General features: G+C 39.7%; 1 protein-coding gene across 1 annotated transcript in view; it reads left to right on the top strand.

The window, feature by feature from the left end:
* LOC121504992 (mucin-3A-like) overlaps positions 1 to 20,166 on the top strand; it is a 60,142-nt gene extending 39,976 nt beyond the window's left edge. Inside the window, exons 11-13 of the mRNA XM_041780105.1 lie at positions 9,231 to 9,313; positions 19,338 to 19,576; positions 19,711 to 20,166. Of these exons, the coding sequence (XP_041636039.1) occupies positions 9,231 to 9,313; positions 19,338 to 19,576; positions 19,711 to 19,746 (358 nt within the window). The 3' untranslated portion in view covers positions 19,747 to 20,166. The remainder of the gene's footprint in view (positions 1 to 9,230; positions 9,314 to 19,337; positions 19,577 to 19,710) is intronic.
* The last annotated feature ends 467 nt before the right edge of the window (positions 20,167 to 20,633 follow it).

Raw genomic sequence — 20,633 nt, 5'->3', positions numbered from 1 at the left:
TAGTTTAGGTTAGATTAGGTTAGGTTGGGTAAGGTTAGGTTAGGTAAGGTTAGGTTAGGTTAGGTTAGGTTAGTCTAGGTTAGGTAAGGTTAGGTAAGGTTGGGTTAGGTTAAATAAGGTAAGGTTAGGTTAGGTAAGGATAGATAAGGTTAGGTTAGGTCAGGTCAGGTTAGGTTAGGTTAGGTAAAGTTAGGTTAGTTAAGGTTAGGTTAGGTTAGGTTAGGTTAGGGAAGGTTAGGTTAGGTTAGGTTAGGTTAGGTTAGGTTAGGTAAGGTTAGTTTAGTTTAGGTTAGATTAGGTTAGGTTGGGTTAGGTTAGGGAAGGTTAGGTTAGGTTAGGCTAGGTCAGTCTAGGTTAGGTTAGTCTAGGTTAGGTTAGGTTAGGTTTAGTAAGGTTAGGTAAGTTTAGGTTATGTAAGGTAAGTGTAGGTAAGGGCAGTCTAGGTTAGGTTAGTCTAGGTTAGGTTAGTCTAGGTAAGGTTAGGTAAGGTTAGGTTAGGTTAGGTTAGGTTGGGTAAGGTTAGGTAAGGTTAGGTTAGTCTAGGTTTGGTTAGGTGAGGTTAGTCTAGGTAAGGTTAGGTGAGGTAAAATTAGGTAAGGTTAGGTTAGGTTAGGTTAGGGAAGGTTAGGTCAGGTAATATAGGTCAGTCTAGTCTAGGTTAGTCTAAGTTGGGTAAGGTTAGGTTAGGTTAGGCTTGGTAAGTTTAGGTTATGGCAGTCTAGGTTAGGTTCGTCTAGGTTAGGTAAGTCTAGGTAAGGTTGGGTTTGGTAAGGTTAGGTTAGGTTAGGTTAGGTTAGGTTAGATAAGGTAAGGTTAGGGAAGGTTAGGTAAGGTTAGGTTAGGTTAAGTAATGTAAGGTTAGTTAAGGTTAGGTTAGGTAAGGTTAGGTTAGGTTAGGTTAGGTTAGGTTAGGTTAGGTTAGGTAAGGTAAGGTTAGGTCAGGTTACTCTATGTTAGGTTAGATTTGGTTAAGTTAGGTAAGGTAAGGTTAGTTAAGGTTAGATTAGGTAAGGTTAAGGTTAGGTTAGGTTAGGTAAAATTGGGTTAGGTAAGGTTAGGTTAGGGAAGATTTGTTCAGGTTAGACTAGGTTAGGTTAGGTTAGGTAAGGTTAGGTTAGGTAAGTTTAGTTTAGTTTAGTCTAGGTTAGGTTAGGTTAGGTTAGGTTAGGTTAGGTTAGGTTAGGTTAGGGAAGGTAAGGTTAGTTAAGGTTAGGTTAGGTTAGGTAAGGTTAGGTAAGTTTAGGTTAGGTAAAATAAGGTTAGGTTGGGTTAGGTTAGGGAAGGTTAGGTCAGGTTAGTCTAGATTAGGTTAGGTTAGGTAAGGTTAGATAAGGTTAGGTTAGGTAAGGTTAGTCTAGGTTAGGTAAGGTTAGGTTAGTTTAGGTTAGATTAGGTTAGGTTGGGTAAGGTTAGGTTAGGTAAGGTTAGGTTAGGTTAGGTTAGTCTAGGTTAGGTAAGGTTAGGTAAGGTTAGGTTAGGTAAGGTTAGGTTAGTTTAGGTAAGGTTAGGTAAGGTTGGGTTAGGTTAAATAAGGTAAGGTTAGGTTAGGTAAGGATATGTAAGGTTAGGTTAGGTCAGGTAAGGTTAGGTTAGGTTAGGTAAAGTTAGGTTAGTTAAGGTTAGGTTAGGTTAGGTAAGGTCAGGTTAGGTTAGGTTAGGCTAGGGTAGGTTAGGGTAGGGTAGGTTAGGTTAGGTTAGGTAAGGTTAGTTTAGTTTAGGTTAGATTAGGTTAGGTTGGGTTAGGTTAGGGAAGGTTAGGTTAGGTTAGGCTAGGTCAGTCTAGGTTAGGTTAGTCTAGGTTAGGTAAGGTTAGGTTTAGTAAGGTTAGGTAAGTTTAGGTTATGTAAGGTAAGTTTAGGTTAGGGCAGTCTAGGTTAGGTTAGTCTAGGTTAGGTTAGTCTAGGTAAGGTTAGGTAAGGTTAGGTTAGGTTAGGTTAGGTTGGGTAAGGTTAGGTAAGGTTAGGTTAGTCTAGGTTTGGTTAGGTGAGGTTAGTCTAGGTAAGGTTAGGTTAGTCTAGGTTAGGTTAGGTGAGGTTAGTCTAGGTTAGGTTAGGTTAGGTTAGGTAAGGTTAGTTAAGGTTAGGTTAGGTAAGGTTACGTTAGGTTAGGTTAAGTAAGGTTAGGTTAGTCTAGGTTAGGTTAGGGAAGGTTAGGTCAGGTTAGGCTAGGTCAGTCTAGGTTCGGTTAGTCTAGGTTAGGTAAGGTTAGGTTAGGTTAGGCTTGGTAAGTTTAGGTTATGGCAGTCTAGGTTAGGTTCGTCTAGGTTAGGTTAGTCTAGGTAAGGTTAGGTTTGGTAAGGTTAGGTTAGGTTAGGTTAGTTTAGGTTAGGTTAGGGAAGGTTAGGTTAGGTTAGGGAAGGTTAGGTTAAGTAATGTAAGGTTAGTTAAGGTTAGGTTAGGTAAAGTTAGGTAAGGTTAGGTTAGGTTAGGGAAGGTTAGGTCAGGTTAGTCTAGGTTAGGTTAGATTTGGTTAGGTTAGGTAAGGTAAGGTTTGTTAAGGTTAGGTTAGGTAAGGTTAGGTAAGGTTAGGTTAGGTAAAATTAGGTTAGGGAAGGTTAGTTCAGGTTAGTCTAGGTTAGGTTAGGTTAGGTTAGATAAGGTTAGGTTAGGTTGATTAGGTTAGGTTAGTTTAGTTTAGGTTAGATTAGGTTAGGTTGCGTTATGTTAGGTAAGGTAAGGTTAGGTTAGGGCAGGTTAGGTCAGGTTAGTCTAGGTTAGGTTAGTCTAGGTAATGTTAGGTTAGGTAAGGTTAGGTTAGGTTAGTCTAGGTTAGGTTAGGTAAGGTTAGGTTAGGTAAGGTTAGGAAAGGTTAGTTTAGGTAAGGTTAGGTAAGGTAAGGTTAGTTTAGGTTAGATAAGGTTAGGTTAGATTAGGTTAGGTTAGGTTAGGTTATGTAAGGTTAGGTTAGGTTAGGTTAGGTTAGGCTAGGTCAGTCTAGGTTAGGTTAGTCTAGGTTAGATTAGGTTAGGTTAGGTTAGCTTGGGTTAGTCTAGGTTAGGTTAGGTTAGGTTAGGTAAGGTTAGGTTAGTTAAGGTTAGGTTAGGTAAGGTTAGGTAAGGTTAGGTTAGGTTAGGTTAGGTTAGGTTAGTCTAAGTTAGGTTAGGTTAGGTTAGGTGAGGTTAGGTAAGCTTAGGTTAGGTAAGGTTAGGTAAGGTTAGGTTAGGGAAGGTTAGGTTAGGTTAGGTTAGGTTAGGTAAGGTTAGTTTAGTTTAGTTTAGGTTAGATTAGGTTAGGTTGGGTTAGGTTAGGGAAGGTTAGGTTAGGTTAGGCTAGGTCAGTCTAGGTTAGGTTAGTCTAGGTTAGGTAAGGTTAGGTTTAGTAAGGTTAGGTAAGTTTAGGTTATGTAAGGTAAGTTTAGGTTAGGGCAGTCTAGGTTAGGTTAGTCTAGGTAAGGTTAGGTAAGGTTAGGTTAGGTTAGGTTAGGTTAGGTTGGGTAAGGTTAGGTAAGGTTAGGTTAGTCTAGGTTTGGTTAGGTGAGGTAAGTCTAGGTAAGGTTAGGTTAGTCTAGGTTAGGTTAGGTGAGGTTAGTCTAGGTTAGGTTAGGTTAGGTTAGGTAAGGTTAGTTAAGGTTAGGTTAGGTAAGGTTAGGTAAGGTTATGTTAGGTTAGGTTAAGTAAGGTTAGGTTAGTCTAGGGGGGTTAGGGAAGGTTAGGTCAGGTTAGGCTAGGTCAGTCTAGGTTCGGTAAGGTTAGGTTAGGTTAGGCTTGGTAAGTTTAGGTTATTGCAGTCTAGGTTAGGTTCGTCTAGGTTAGGTTAGTCTAGGTAAGGTTAGGTTTGGTAAGGTTAGGTTAGGTTAGGTTAGTTTAGGTTAGGTTAGGTTAGGTTAGGTTAGGGAAGGTTAGGTTAGGTTAGGGAAGGTTAGGTTAGGTTAGTCTAGGGTAGGTTAGATTTGGTTAGGTTAGGTAAGGTAAGGTTAGTTAAGGTTAGGTTAGGTAAGGTTAGGTAAGGTTAGGTTAGGTAAAATTAGGTTTGGTAAGGTTAGGTTAGGTTAGGTTAGTTCAGGTTAGTCTAGGTTAGGTTAGGTTAGGTTAGGTTAGGTTAGGTTAGATGAGGTTAGGTTAGGTTAGGTTAGGTTAGGTTAGATAAGGTTAGGTTAGGTTAGGTTAGGTTAGGTAAGGTTAGTTTAGTTTAGATTAGATTAGGTTAGGTTGGGTTAGGTTAGATAAGGTTAGGTTAAGTTAGGTTAGGTTAGGTAAGGTTAGGTAAGGTAAGGTTAGGTTAGGGCAGGTTAGGGCAGGTTAGTCTAGGTTAGGTTAGTCTAGGTAATGTTAGGTTAGGTAAGGTTAGGTTAGGTTAGGTTAGTCTAGGTTAGGTTAGGTAAGGTTAGTTAAGTTTAGGTTAGGTAAGGTTAGGAAAGGTTAGTTTAGGTAAGGTTAGGTAAGGTAAGGTTAGTTTAGGTAAGGTAAGGTTAGGTTAGATTAGGTTAGATTAGGTTAGGTTATGTAAGGTTAGGTTAGGTTAGGTTAGGTTAGGCTAGTTCAGTCTAGGTTAGGTTAGTCTAGGTTAGATTAGGTTAGGTAAGGTTAGGTTAGGTTAGGTTAGTTAAGGTTAGATCAGGTAAGGTTCGATTAAGTTAGGTTAGATCAGGTAAGGTTAGATTAAGTTAGGTGAGTAATGATCATGTTAGGTTAGGTTGGTTATGTTAGATTATGTTAGATTAAATAAGTTGAGTTTAGATCATGTTGGGTTAGACAAGGCTAGCTTAAGTTAGGTGAGTTTAGATCACATTGGGTCAGGTTAGATCATGTTAGGTAAGGTTAGATTAGGTTAGGCTAGCTTATGTTAGTTGAGTTTAGATCACATTGGGTAAGGTTAGGTTAGGTAAGGTTAGATTAGGTTTGGTTAGGTAAGGTTAGGAAAGGTTAGTTTAGGTAAGGTTAGGTAAGGTAAGGTTAGGTTAGGTTAGGTTAGGTTAGGTAAGGTTAGGTTAGGTTAGGTTTGGTTATGTTAAACTAGGTCAGTCAAGGTTAGGTTAGGTTAGGTTAGTCTAGGTTAGGTTAGGTGAGGTTAGTCTAGGTAAGGTTAGGTTAGTCTAGGTTAGGTTAGGTGAGGTTAGGTTAGGTTAGGTAAGGTTAGTTAAGGTTAGGTTAGGTAAGGTTAGGTAAGGTTAGGTTAGGTTAGGTTAAGTAAGGTTAGGTTAGTCTAGGTTAGGTTAGGGAAGGTTAGGTCAGGTTAGGCTAGGTCAGTCTAGGTTCGGTTAGTCTAGGTTAGGTAAGGTTAGGTTTGGTTAGGCTTGGTAAGTTTAGGTTATGGCAGTCTAGGTTAGGTTCGTCTAGGTTAGGTTAGTCTAGGTAAGGTTAGGTTTGGTAAGGTTAGGTTAGGTTAGTTTAGGTTAGGTTAGGTTAGGTTAGGTTAGGTTAGGTTAGGTTAGGTTAGGGAAGGTAAGGTTAGGTTAGGGAAGGTTAGGTTAAGTAATGTAAGGTTAGTTAAGGTTAGGTTAGGTAAAGTTAGGTAAGGTTAGGTTAGGTTAGGGAAGGTTAGGTCAGGTTAGTCTAGGTTAGGTTAGATTTGGTTAGGTTAGGTAAGGTAAGGTTAGTTAAGGTTAGGTTAGGTAAGGTTAGGTAAGGTTAGGTTAGGTAAAATTAGGTTAGGTAAGGTTAGGTTAGGGAAGGTTAGTTCAGGTTAGTCTAGGTTAGGTTAGGTTAGGTTAGGTTAGGTTAGGTTAGATGAGGTTAGGTTAGGTTAGGTTAGGTTAGGTTAGATAAGGTTAGGTTAGGTTAGGTTAGGTTAGGTAAGGTTAGTTTAGTTTAGGTTAGATTAGGTTAGGTTGGGTTAGGTTAGATAAGGTTAGGTTAAGTTAGGTTAGGTTAGGTAAGGTTAGGTAAGGTAAGGTTAGGTTAGGGCAGGTTAGGGCAGGTTAGTCTAGGTTAGGTTAGTCTAGGTAATGTTAGGTTAGGTAAGGTTAGGTTAGGTTAGGTTAGTCTAGGTTAGGTTAGGTAAGGTTAGTTAAGTTTAGGTTAGGTAAGGTTAGGAAAGGTTAGTTTAGGTAAGGTTAGGTAAGGTAAGGTTAGTTTAGGTAAGGTAAGGTTAGGTTAGATTAGGTTAGATTAGGTTAGGTTATGTAAGGTTAGGTTAGGTTAGGTTAGGTTAGGCTAGGTCAGTCTAGGTTAGGTTAGTCTAGGTTAGATTAGGTTAGGTAAGATTAGGTTAGGTTAGGTTAGTTAAGGTTAGATCAGGTTAGGTTCGATTAAGTTAGGTTAGATCAGGTAAGGTTAGATTAAGTTAGGTGAGTAATGATCATGTTAGGTTAGGTTGGTTATGTTAGATTATGTTAGATTAAATAAGTTGAGTTTAGATCATGTTGGGTTAGACAAGGCTAGCTTAAGTTAGGTGAGTTTAGATCACATTGGGTCAGGTTAGATCATGTTAGGTAAGGTTAGATTAGGTTAGGCTAGCTTATGTTAGTTGAGTTTAGATCACATTGGGTAAGGTTAGGTTAGGTAAGGTTAGATTAGGTTTGGTTAGGTAAGGTTAGGAAAGGTTAGTTTAGGTAAGGTTAGGTAAGGTAAGGTTAGGTTAGGTTAGGTTAGGTTAGGTTAGGTAAGGTTAGGTTAGGTTAGGTTTGGTTATGTTAAACTAGGTCAGTCAAGGTTAGGTTAGGTTAGGTTAGTCTAGGTTAGGTTAGGTGAGGTTAGTCTAGGTAAGGTTAGGTTAGTCTAGGTTAGGTTAGGTGAGGTTAGTCTAGGTTAGGTTAGGTTAGGTTAGGTAAGGTTAGTTAAGGTTAGGTTAGGTAAGGTTAGGTAAGGTTAGGTTAGGTTAGGTTAAGTAAGGTTAGGTTAGTCTAGGTTAGGTTAGGGAAGGTTAGGTCAGGTTAGGCTAGGTCAGTCTAGGTTCGGTTAGTCTAGGTTAGGTAAGGTTAGGTTTGGTTAGGCTTGGTAAGTTTAGGTTATGGCAGTCTAGGTTAGGTTCGTCTAGGTTAGGTTAGTCTAGGTAAGGTTAGGTTTGGTAAGGTTAGGTTAGGTTAGGTTAGTTTAGGTTAGGTTAGGTTAGGTTAGGTTAGGGAAGGTAAGGTTAGGTTAGGGAAGGTTAGGTTAAGTAATGTAAGGTTAGTTAAGGTTAGGTTAGGTAAAGTTAGGTAAGGTTAGGTTAGGTTAGGGAAGGTTAGGTCAGGTTAGTCTAGGTTAGGTTAGATTTGGTTAGGTTAGGTAAGGTAAGGTTAGTTAAGGTTAGGTTAGGTAAGGTTAGGTAAGGTTAGGTTAGGTAAAATTAGGTTAGGTAAGGTTAGGTTAGGGAAGGTGAGTTCAGGTTAGTCTAGGTTAGGTTAGGTTAGGTTAGGTTAGGTTAGATAAGGTTAGGTTAGGTTAGGTTAGGTTAGGTTAGGTTAGGTTAGGTTAGGTAAGGTTAGTTTAGTTTAGGTTAGATTAGGTTAGGTTGGGTTAGGTTAGGTAAGGTAAGGTTAGGTTAGGGCAGGTTAGGTCAGGTTAGTCTAGGTTAGGTTAGTCTAGGTAATGTTAGGTTAGGTAAGGTTAGGTTAGGTTAGTCTAGGTTAGGTTAGGTAAGGTTAGTTAAGGTTAGGTTAGGTAAGGTTAGGAAAGGTTAGTTTAGGTAAGGTTAGGTAAGGTAAGGTTAGTTTAGGTAAGTTAAGGTTAGGTTAGATTAGGTTAGGTAAGGTTAGGTTATGTAAGGTTAGGTTAGGTTAGGTTAGGCTAGGTCAGTCTAGGTTAGGTTAGTCTAGGTTAGATTAGGTTAGGTAAGGTTAGGTTAGGTTAGGTTAGGTTAGGTTAGGTTAGATCAGGTAAGGTTTGATTAAGTTAGGTTAGATCAGGTAAGGTTAGATTAGGTTAGGTGAGTAATGATCATGTTAGGTTAGGTTGGATTTAGTTAGATTATGTTAGATTAAGTAAGGTGAGTTTAGATCATGTTGGGTTAGATAAAATTAAGTCAGGTTAGGTTGGGTTAGATTAGGGTAGGTTAGGTTAGATTAGGTAAGGTTAAGTTAAGTGATTTTAAATCACATTTGGTCAGGTTAGATTAAGTTAGGTTAGGTTAGATAAGTCTAGATTAGGTTAAATTAGGTGAGTTTAGATCATGTTAGGTTCATTTAGGTGAGTTTAGATCATGTTAGGTCAGGTTAGAGTAAGTTAGGTTAGGTTAGATAAGGCTAGCTTAAGTTAGGTGAGTTTAGATCACATTGGGTCAGGTTAGATCATGTTAGGTAAGGTTAGATTAAGTTAGGCTAGCTTATGTTAGGTGAGTTTAGATCACATTGGGTAAGGTTAGGTTAGTTAAGGTTAGATTAGGTTTGGTTAGGTAAGGTTAGGAAAGGTTAGTTTAGGTAAGGTTAGGTAAGGTAAGGTTAGTTTAGGTAAGGTAAGGTTAGGTTAGGTTAGGTAAGGTAAGGTTAGGTTAGGTTAGGTAAGGTTAGATAAGGTTAGGTTAGGCTAGGTTACGTTAGGCTAGGTCAGTCTAGGTTAGGTTAGTCTAGGTTAGATTAGGTTAGGTAAGGTTAGGTCAGGTTAGGTTAGGTTAGGTTATGTTAGGTTAGGTTAGATCAGGTAAGGTTCGATTAAGTTAGGTTAGATCAGGTAAGGTTAGATTAAGTTAGGTAAGTAATGATCATGTCAGGTTAGGTTGGATTTAGTTAGATTATGTTAGATTAAGTAAAGTGAGTTTAGATCATGTTGGGTTAGATAAAATTCAGTCAGGTTAGGTTGGATTAGATTAGGGTAGGTTAGGTTAGATTAGGTAAGGTTAAGTTAGGTGAGTTTAAATCACATTTGGTCAGGTTAGATTAAGTTAGGTTAGGTTAGATAAGTCTAGATTAGGTTAAATTAGTTTAGTTTAGATCATGTTTGGTTAATTTAGGTAGGTTTAGATAAAATTCAGTTAGGTTAGATTAAGTTAGGTGAGTTTAGATCATGTTAGGTTCATTTAGGTGAGTTTAGATCATGTTAGGTCAGGTTAGAGTAAGTTAGGTTAGGTTAGATAAGGCTAGCTTAAGTTAGGTGAGTTTAGATCACATTGGGTCAGGTTAGATCATGTTAGGTAAGGTTAGATTAGGTTAGGTTAGGTTAAGTTAGGTGAGTTTAGATCACACTGGGTCAGGTTAGATCATGTTAGGTTAGATTAAGTAAGGTAAGGTAAGGTAATACACTGTAGTAAACATGAATATTAGCTGTACTTATTGTTGCATGTTTTAGTCTAGTTTTCTTTAGTTTAACTTTCTAAAGCTGCAGGATAAATGTTTCCTCGGTGATAAAATGTGTTTTTTTTTCTGTGCTGTGCTTGCAGAAACAGAGACATGAAAAAGCAGATGTTGAATCAGTGGCTGAACGAGGACTTAGAACGGTCCAGAACAAACAGTTGCAGCTCTGGTAAGGCCTTTATAACACTCGCATGAGATCCTCTTGAATCTGTGGCAACTTTCCAAGGAGTGATGTTAAAGTTATAGCACAATTACAGTTTAGAATGAAGGGAAAAACACAACAAATGCCCTTTTAAAGGTTGGAAACTGCCCCACCTGTTGTCATTACCCCCTTGCCAGATTTAATTTAAGGTTATAAAGATAAAATGATGAAGTTATGAGATGGTGAAATGATATCAGAGAGAAAAAAGAGTGCCACAGGGTGTGATTATGTGATTGATGGACATGGTGGGGCAGGGCTGAAGGTCAGTGGGAGGAGTACCATGCTGGTGTCATCACTTTATCATAATTACAGTAAAAAGGGTGGATAGGTTATAACTACTCATGAACAAACAAGTCAATAGACTTCAACTTTTGTAGAGTTTTTCTCGTAATCTGACTGGATCATGGGAATCAAACTCTCAACCTTTGCATCATTTTCACCATTTACATGGTCCATGTAACCCTACCCTTTAGCTCTAGTTTGTATCTCTGATTTGATTGACTTTATTGACCTTCTATTTTATCACTTTTCAGTGTATCAATTTTATTTCTTTGTATTAACTCATTCTTTATTGTTTTATCCCTCTTATTCTACTTTTAGTATTGTTTTCTGTCTGTGTATTCTTTGTAAAGCACTTTGAGCTGCAGGTTTTTATGTGTAAGCCCTGAGACGGTGTAGAAGAAATAGTTACACTTAAGGTAGTTTTCAAAAATGGCAGCATACATAAATAATGAAAATAATAAACATTAATGTTTTTTTCCCAACTTCTTTTGCATTCAATTTTCAAGATCAGGCATCATCATAAATATCAAATGTCATTTTAATTTCAGGAATTTAACCCTTTTAATTCCAGTTTAAGTGCATAAAACCCTGATGTTTATAATATGAAAACACAAAAAATTAAATATTTTAAATGAAGAAGGTGCAAATTGGATCCTTGAAGGGGATTATCACAGCCTTGAAAATGTTAATAATGAGCAACAACTTTGATTTTTATTCATTATTATTTATAAAATTTAAAGATTTAAATACATAATTAAAATAAGTGTTGGTGACCAAAAGTTGGATGTCACACATAAATAGCAAAACAATAAAAATGAAAATAAAAAATGAAAATAAAAATAAAAAAAGAATACTGCACTTTTTTTTTTCCATTTTTTCATTATCTATCTAGCTATCTATCTATATTTATTTTTTTTTTTATTTATTTATATTCCCAACAAAATCAAACCTTGAAATGACCAAAAAAGACTAAAAATAGCCTCAGCACCCTCTAGGGGTTCAAAGTGCTTCACAAATAAAGCTGATTGGAGTTTACCCATATGGTGAAAATGTAGGGGCTGTACCATTCTTTTACTTGATTACACCTGCACGAACTAACAGAAATGTGAACAAGAATGTTACAGCCCCAGTGTTCTGTTCTTTGATCTTCCTTTTTTTCGTTTTCTTCTTGTCTAAGGCCCCGTCCACACGGAGACGAAAACGATATATTGCCGTTTCATTTTGAAAAAGTTTTCCATAAAGACGGAATCGTTTCAGGAAATATCTGTGTAAACATGGAACCATTAAATGACTGAAAACACTGTAGTGCATATGCCAAGCCTGTACATGGCACTGTAACGCTTCCACAGAAATGCACCAAAGGAGAAGAAGAAGATCACAGAAAACTGACACAAACTTTCTTTTAGTTGCCCTTCTGGTTGTTTTCTGCATTGGATTTAAGAACATATGGTGTATACGTTTCGTGGTGGTGGTAAAGGAGCATCCGATTTTGCTGTAAAAGCCATAACAAGCTCAGTAGCTTCTGTAGCACAAACACAACCCTGTAGTCAGCCATGATTGTTTTGGCCAGACCCGCGCAGGTGCCTTAAGAGAGCTATGCTTTATGTGACATAAGCGTTTCAAGAAAGATGCGGATAGCCATCCACAGAGAGACGAAACGGTAGTTGTTTACGGATTTATGCACTCTGGGACCTGTTTTCAAAAAGCATCATTTACAGTCACCCGAATCGCCGTTTCCGTGTGGATGAAACGCCGATACGACAACAAATTTTTGCGTATACACCTGAATTCGTTTCTGTGTGGACGGGGCCTATATATTTGGATCAAATAAGGAAGATCAAAGAACAGAACACTGGTTATGTAGCATGTTTATTTTTCGCAACACCTGCAGCAGGTCAAACAAATGTGAAAATGAATGTTACAGCCCCAGTGTTCCACAAAAATTCTTTGATTTTCCTTTCTTTTACCCCTTTTCTTCTTGTTTTATGCTTGGAGATCAGAGAAAAGAACACTTGGGCTGTAGCATTCCTTTTTCACAACACCTTTACAAGTCACACAGATGTGGAAAAAAAGAATGTTACATCACCAGTGTTCTATTGGTTGATCTTCCTTTTTAACCTATTGTTCTTATTTTATGTTTGGACGAAAAAGGAAAATCCGAGGACAGAACACTTGGGCTGTAGCATTCTGCCAACAAACGCAGACAGCTCCTGAAGCCCCGCAGTTGCAGATCAACAGGAGAAAGGAGTAAGCTAAACTGTTCTTAAAGCTTCTACTGGAACATTCGTCATGGCTGTGTGTGTGGACTGCAATCTCACCAACTCTCAGTTAAAAAGACAATCTCCAACGCGTCAAATCAGAAATCAGACAAAAGAAGGAGCTCATAAATGGCTTCATCTCCATAGCCACAGCTCAGGCCAAGCATATCTCCTTCATGCAAGCTAGTGGACAACAAGCTTCACCATCAGCCCGAGATCAGCTGGTCTCTGCGCTGGTCTCTGCCTCAGCAGCCACTCTCCCCGGGTCTCCTCCATGTATCCCGGCAGTGTGCCGGGCCGCGCTGAGGGTCCAGCAGCCAAAGCGAGCAGCCTTCCTCTCCTGTGGCATCTGGTGGAGGACGTTTCCTGTTCAGCTGCACATGTGGATCAGGTCGCTGACTCCTCAAAACACGGGGCCGGCTTGGAAACGGGGTTCTTGGCGCCCCCAGTTCACAGCTCAATGCCGAAGCCAGCGCCACCAACCTGGGCAACTGTGGCTCGCGGGACAGCCTCTTCACCATCTCGGCTTTCCCTCTCCAACCGCTTTATTGCCCTGACGCATGAGGACCCGGTCCACCCCACTGATTCAGTGGCTCCTCCAGCTTCAGCCCCTCCTGAATCGAGTGGTCCTGCTCTAACCGTGGCAGCTTCGTCTCCTCCCTGAGTGTGGAGCTCTGACAGCACTGCTCGTCCCACCGCGACCATGCAGATACGCTGTACACTCTAAACCCGAATTAGTTGACATTACTAATAAGCACGAGTAAACCAATTGCCTTATACCACTTTAGTTTTTACACAAGCTGATACGAAAGAGGTTAAGTTGTATAAACACAGAACCTTAATTTTATGCAGTAGGCATATTAAGTGTATAGTAGTAGTATTTAGTAAAAATCATTAGTTCACATAAATGAAGTCTAAGTTGTATGAAATAACAATGCTAAGTTTAACTTACATAAAAATATATTGTAGCAATCCAGGAAGTAGTCACCTGTAGCAGGGACTTCTGGGAGTGCTTTGTGTGTAAGAATGTATTCTTCTACTGTTTTTATAATGTTCATGTTCATTGCAAAGTTGTAATTATGCATGTTTAGTTTATTAGTTTGTGTTTTAGTGAGAAGTGTTTTTTGAAGTGACACCATGAGTGAGGGGGTCAATGTTGCAGACCACCCTGTCTGTACGTGACTGTATCTGTGGTTCAGAATAAATAATAACTCCTCATGCTTCCTGTGCGAGAGCTTGTCAGACTTATTCACCTTATCTGGGAGCCATTCCTCATCACTGCTTGCCACAATATGAAACTACACAAGCACTCAGAAAATGCAGACTTCCACCATTAGCCCTATCTCCCAATGGTGAAGAGTCCTTTAAATACATTTCTGAATCCAGACGGTGATCCAGATCAGCCTCCCTGGTGGGGTGGAGACACGGTGAGGCAAAGCATTGGCTCCACCACGTGTGGAAGCCATGATGAAAGCATTGCCTGCCAGTGCCAACAGATGTACTGACAGTCTCACCCAAGGTGTTTTTGAAAATTTTGAAATAGCCCCTCCCCTTAAAGAACTGAACATATTATCTCAGCTTAACATGATCATTGCATTGCATCTTTCAGCTGAATAGTAAAAACAACCAATCTGATTTGGTAATGTCAACTATTTTTGACAAAACATAAAAGAATAAGTAATGATTGCTAAAAAGTTTAAGTAGAAACAAAATCAGGGTTTACAGTGTAGGATGGTGCGCGATGCTGTCAACAGACGCTCGGGCTGTCCGTGTGAGGCAGACACCACTCTGTCCTCTGCACCTGCGACGTCCACCCACCCAAATCCACCATCATCTGCGCGGACCGAGAGTCCGCCTCCTGGGAACTAGTGCCCTGCACGGGCCTATTATCTGGGCCCGAGTCCGGCCCGGGCCTGAGGGGGTGGAGCCCTAGCCCAGCCTGGCCCGACAGGTTTTCAGAATTATCAGGCCCGAACCTGTATGAAGCCCGACTTTGTTTTTTTTGTTTGTTTTTTTTGCACGCGCGCGCAATGCAGCAGTGCACAGCAACAGCTGACCTGCATATCACAGCAATTGTAGGCCTATTAACAAATAAACACTTATATTCTATAGTAGAACTATTAATCAATTCTGAACATGGCGACGTCCAATTCAACAACAGTGAGCTGCTTAACATGGCAAACTCTGTTCTTTAAACACCACAAGAAGAACAGTCTGTTTACTTGGCATCATGCAGAAAAAGAATAGCATCCACAGTTTCAGGGGCAAGTCCAGTCCTCCTTTCTTCCATCACTCTTCCAGCTGCGCTGAAAGCACACTCGCTAAAAGCACACTCGCTGCTGCCACCGCTGGCTGGGACACGTAGAGCGGGAAGGGAGGGGGCAGAGCGGCTGCTGCATTCAAGTGTTGCCATTTAAATTGGTTAAACACAAACACAACACATTGCTCTTATTGGCAGGTTTAAAACAAAAGAGCCCGAGCCCGGCCCGTGTCTGAGGTAATGATATGATCATTTGCCTGAAGCCCAGCCCTCGGGCTGTCGGACTGTCGGGCCCCTCAGGCCCCTCGGGCCTAGGGCTCCAGTACAGGGCTCTACTGGGAACCGCAACAGTGTCCGCACATCTACTCGTCCTCTAATCCCCCCCTCCACTTTAATCATTGGTGACTTCATAACCAGGATTATTGGTTTCCTTAATTCCATCACTCACTGTTTTCCCGAAGCGACCGTCCCTGTCATCCTGGACAAACTCCTGCACCTCCTCCCCTCACTCCCCCCCTCTGTTACAAAGATTGCCATTCATGTTGGCACAAACGACACCACCCACCAGGAATCAGAACGCACCTAAAGGATTTTAACTTGCTTTTTAACCTTTTAAAGGACATAGGAAAGGCTGTTTTTATCTCTGGCCCCATCCCCACACTTGGCCGTGGAGCGGAGCGCGTCAGCCTCTTATTGGCTCTCAACACCTGGCTCCACTCCACCTGCTCCACCCATAATTTTACCTTAATAGACAGTTTTAATATTTTTGGGGATAATGAGTCATTATTTCTACATGATGGGATTCATCCTAACTGGGTGGGTAGCCGAATGCTGTCTGCAAACATTTTATATGCCATCCACTCCTCACAACGTGTCTGACAGTCTGCAGCCATCAGTTCATGCACCCCAGGTAAGACCACACCTTCTCTCCCTCACTATAATCCCTTGTCTCCTGATCTCACTGCTCCCTCAAACCACACCCACATCCCTGCTCCTCTCCCCCTTCCCTCCTCCCCCCTCCCTACAGTCTCGGAGTCCCCCATCCCCGTCTACACCACCACCAGACAATCTCGTCCACCACCCATCAGACCTCTGACTCACTCCAATTTAATCCACATCCCCCTGCTACCTCAGCTACCCCGCCCAGCTTTTAACAGTAACCCATCAAACTTCTGACTTTTAAACATCAGATCACTTCACAACAAAATGTTTTTATGTCATGATTTTGTAACCCAGAATGACCTACACTTTCTTGTTTTAACTGATACCTGGTTGACCCCAGAAGACCACAGTCCCCTTATAGAAGCAACTCCTCCTGATTTTACCTACCCTCAGCAGCCCCAGCTATCAGGCTGGGGTGGGGGCGTTGCTGTCATTTATAAGAACATTTTTAAATGCTCCCTCATTTTAAATAACAGTTTTAATTCATTTGAACACCTTGCTTTTATTGTCAAATAAAAAGATCCTGTTTTAATCATTATAGTATACAGACCACCAAGGCCCAATAGTGTTTTTATTCAAGAGTTTTAAGAGTTTTTATCCCATTTTATTTCCAAACATGACAGAATTCTTATTTTAGGTGATTTTAATATACATGTATGCTGTCCCTCACAATCTCTGTCCTTTGATTTTATGGAAACTCTTGAATCTTTTAATCTCACCCAGGCAATACAGGAACCCACTCACTCTAGAGGCCACGCGCTGGACCTGGTTTTATACAGTGGTCTTAATCCGGATGGTTTTATCTCTAAGGATATCTGTGTATCAGACCACAAACTGGTTTTATTCAACATGGTTTTATCCCAGCCAGCTTTTATTGAAAATGCACCTGGTCTTAGAAGGGTTTTTAATTCGGAGTCTGCTGGTAAGTTTAAGGGGATCTTTGATTCTGCATCTTTAACTGCCTTTAACCCAAATTTTAACACAGAAGAGCTTGTCTCTCTTTTAAATCACACCTGTAAATCTGGCCTGGACTCTGTCGCCCCTTTTAAAGTAAAAAGGTCAAACAGTACACCCCAGCCGTGGCTGACAGAGTCCAGACATGAGCTAAAGAGGGATTGTAGGAGAAAGGAAAGAAAATGGAAAAGTCAGGTTTGCAAGTTTTTAAAGATATTTGGAAGAATGCAATGAAAAACTACCAAAAGGAAGTTAAAGATGCAAGGGCAGCTTTTTATTCTAATTCAATTTTAGTTAATCATTCTAAGCCTAGAGTTTTATTTAAGGTTTTAGAGTCAATCACCACCCCCTCCCCTTCCCATTTTTACTGATGCTTCCAACGAGACATAAGAAGTTTTTAGACTATTTTAATAACAAAGTAAAGAACATCAGGGATAACATTACACCCCCTTCCCGGATTTTAAACACAAATAGGGACATTTTTAATTGTTTTAGTAGTTTTGAGCCGGTATCCTTGTCCTTTTTAGCTGAAATTTTAGCCCAGATGAAAACAAGTGCAGTCTTGATTTTATTCACACCAAATTTCTCAAAGAGGTTTTTAGCATGGTTGGACCCAATATTTTATCAATAATTAATAGTTCTTTAACAGAAGGTGTAGTTCCCTCTGTTTTTAAACACGCTGTGGTCCAACCTCTTTTAAAGAAACTGAACCTTGACCCCTCTGATTTTAATAATTTTAGACCTATCTCAAAACTTCCATTTTTATCCAAGGTTTTAGAGAAGGTGGTTTCTACACAGCTTTTATCTTTTATGTCTCACAACAACCTCTTTGAGAAATTTCAGTCTGGTTTTAGAGCAGGTCATAGCACTGAGACGGCCCTCCTCAAGGTGACCAATGATTTGTTTTTAGCAGCAGATAGAGGGGAGGGAGCCATTTTAATTCTTTTAGATCTCAGTGCAGTTTTTGATATGGTTGATCACAGTGTTTTAATAGAACGTCTTAGAGACTTGGTGGGCATCAGGGACACTGCACTTAGCTGGTTTTATTCTTATCTTTAAGAGCAAACCTTTGCGGTCACCATAGGTAAACACTTCTCCTCTACCTCTACCCTTACCTATGGTGTACCGCAAGGTTCAGTGTTAGGTCCGATTTTATTCTCTATTTATATGTTGCCCCTTGGTCAAATAATTCAGAATCACAAGGTCTCCTTTCACTGCTATGCAGATGACACTCAGATATACCTGCCCCTGAGACCTGAGGACCCTAGAAGCCTAGCTGCTGTTACAGACTGTCTAAATGATATCAACTGCTGGATGGCTCAGAACTTTCTTCAACTCAATAACTCAAAACCAAAAATAATACTTTTCAACATTCAAAACTCCACCCAGCTCATACAGTCCAATCTCAGTTCCCTCTCAGAAAACGTCAGACCCACAGCCAGAAATCTAGGAGTAATATTTGATTCAGGTCTCACCTTCTCCACCCATATAGGTAAAGTTTTGTTGTCATGTTTTTTCCACATCAGATCTATAACCAAAATAAAATCAATACTCAGCCAGTCAGACCTTGAAAAAGTCATCCATGCCTTCATCTTCTCCAGACTCGATTACTGTAAGTCTCTTCTCTCCGTAATCACTCAAAAATCTCTCTCTCACCTACAGTTAGCCCAGACTGCAGCAGCTAGGCTTCTAACTGGTTTTAACAGACGGCATCACATTACTCCCATTTTAGCATCCTTACACTGGCTCCCTGTAAGTTTTAGAATTGATTTTAAAATTTTACTAATTACTTTTAAAGCACTGAAGAGCCTGGCTCCAAGCTATTTAACAGAACTTTTAACCCCCTACGAGCCAGGCTGCAGCCTTAGATTCTCGGGCGGAGGCCTCCTGGTCGTTCCAAGGTCGAGGCTTAAGACTTAAGGTGACAGGGCCTTCTCTGCCAGGGCGCCTCGACTTTGGAACGACCTGCCTGAGGAGATAAGTCATGCTGAATCAGTGACAGCTTTTAAATCACTTCTTAAAACTCATTTTTATAGACTTGCTTTTATGTGATGTCGTCTAATGTCTCTTACTCTCTTCCTCTCTAGTTCTTCTACTTTACTGTCAAATTTAAACTTAAAACCTCTATATCTGCTCTTTGCAACTTTGTATTTTATGCTTATTAATTCTTATACAATATCTCCACCTCTCTTACTCGCTTTTCAGAGCCCCCCCTGCTTTTATTGTGTCCCCCTTTTCTTGCTGCTATGTCGGTTTTACCAGACTATTATCATTATCATGATTATGATTAATATCTTATACTGTCTAGAATTTTTATTTTGTATGCTGACTTGTTAATCTCTTTACATTTTAATTTTTTTTATTCTCCTTCTTATGATTTTGATTTATTTTCCTTTTTGTCTCTTTATATTATTTTAAAATGCTTTTACATTTCTGGTCCTTAGGTCTATTTTATGTAGTCACTTCCTGTGTTGCCTGGATTGGTCTAGGTTATTCTGGGTTTTTATTTTTTATTTTTATTTTTGGTCTTCATTTTTATTACAGAATCTTACATATCTTGGTTTTTATGATGACTTTCTAAACGGACACCGTTTTTATCTTTTGAATGTTCAGCTAGTTTTTATGATTTGGTAATTACTTTGCTGGCTGAGTTTTTCATGGGTTCTTCTGTTGTGGGGGTTTTGTCTTTCTTGTGACATTTTGCAGTTTGTGTTTTGCTTTGTAACTGTGATTCTGCTGTTGTCAAAGCACTTTGTAAACCTCTGTTTTTAAAGGTGCTATACAAATAAAGTTTTTTTTTTTTCACAAGTCACAAGACAAATGTAAATAAAAGAATGTTGCAGCCCAAATGTTCCATTATTTGATCTTCCTTCTTTCCTTTTCTTCTTGTTTTTACATTTAGATCAAAAAGAAGAAAGAAAATGGAAAACTGGTGATGTAACATTCATGTTACATCACTAGCAGTCCATTCATTGATTTTACCTTTATTTATCTGAACACAAAACAAGAACATTTACTAATTTCTCTGTGGAAAATGAAAACCTGCAAGGACATTTTTCCTTTGTTTACATTCCTATTTCTAAACCGTGATTGGTGACCAGCTGGTTTCTCCATTTTGTTTTATTTAAAAAAACAAAAATGGTTGGCAGTAATATATAGACCCCTGTTGTTGTTGCTGAGAGACTCAGATTGTTACCCTACTGTTGTTTTTGTTGTTTAAATCAGTTGAAACTTTAAATATTCATCTTTTTGTATATGATCATTCATTGGACCCTTACTGTTGCTCTCCTTCCAGAAATGTACAGGAACCCTATGTTTACCAGCGATGATACTGCCGCATACAGACAGCAGCCAAACGGTTTAAGACAGCCCTCACCAGCCTACCAATCAAGCAGACCACCGACACAAAACAGCTACAGACCATCAGACAGACTCTCCCCATCACAACCAGCTCACAGACACATCACTCCATCTAATGGGTACGCTCAACCTGCTGGTCTCGGCCGACCACAGAGAAGCCCAACCAACCAATCAGTCAGTTTTTAAGTCCACACCAACACATAAGACTTATCTTTATTTCTGATAATCTGTCCCAAGAAGTACATTCATATCCAACTTAAAAATGAGTTAACATCATATCTCTGTTTCTTTCTTCCTTGTTTCCCCAGATGAGGATCAACAGGCCTCAGATCAGGACATCCTGAGATGCCTGAGCAGAGCAATAAGAAACTAGGTCTTAGAAAATGAACTGAAAACACAGCAGCAAAGAGGTTTTTAGCCCCTGGAGGAAATGAAAGAAGCCAAGAAGAAAGTTCAAAACTGGCTAAACACGATATATATAAGGTGCTCTTCGACCAAAAGTACCCAGAACTTTTAGTCCCAGGAACTTATCTTCAAGGAACTGAATGGTACCTGTGGTTCCAAAAGGGGCATTGGACAAATCAGGCATCCTGACACAGCCAAGCTTTAGAGAGACAAAGATTATACCTTTTATAATTTTTATTTCAATGTTCTGTTATGAAGAGTCTGGATTGAGGACAAACAGACTCTATAATCCTTTATATACATTTCTGTGCAGAATTTTAAGGCAATTTTGTGCCAAATTAAGAAATGTTCAGGACTGCATCCCCATGTCCTATAGTTCCTAGGCCTTTGGAAAGAACTTCAGCCAAGTAGGAACTTTCCTTTCCAGAACTAAATTTAGACCCTGGTCTAAAGACATTGACCTCTTCAAAAGTTTCAGAGTTCCTGGGGAAGGTTCCTGCAGTTGAAAAGCACCTATAAAAAGTATATTTTGATCTAAACACAATACCACAGTCTTAAAAACCTCATATGATCTGCGAACAGTGGATGGAGACGGAGAACAGGGAAAGAAGACACAAGTCAGACCTGAACCTCAGCTGTCAACCTCAAGGACTTTGTCTACGTAGCTAGCCCACCAGCATTTTATTTCTATTTATTTATTTGTATGTAGCCGTTATTTAATCAGGTATGACCCACAGAGATCTAAGAGCTCTCATATGAGGAGACCTGGCAGCAATTCAGAGTTACAATGGTAAAAAAGTCAGTAACATTAAGGTGTTCAGATGTG

The sequence above is a fragment of the Cheilinus undulatus genome, linkage group 22, assembly GCF_018320785.1.
Source record: "Cheilinus undulatus linkage group 22, ASM1832078v1, whole genome shotgun sequence".
Taxonomy (NCBI): domain Eukaryota; kingdom Metazoa; phylum Chordata; class Actinopteri; order Labriformes; family Labridae; genus Cheilinus; species Cheilinus undulatus.
This window is presented reverse-complemented; position numbering and strand designations above follow the sequence as displayed.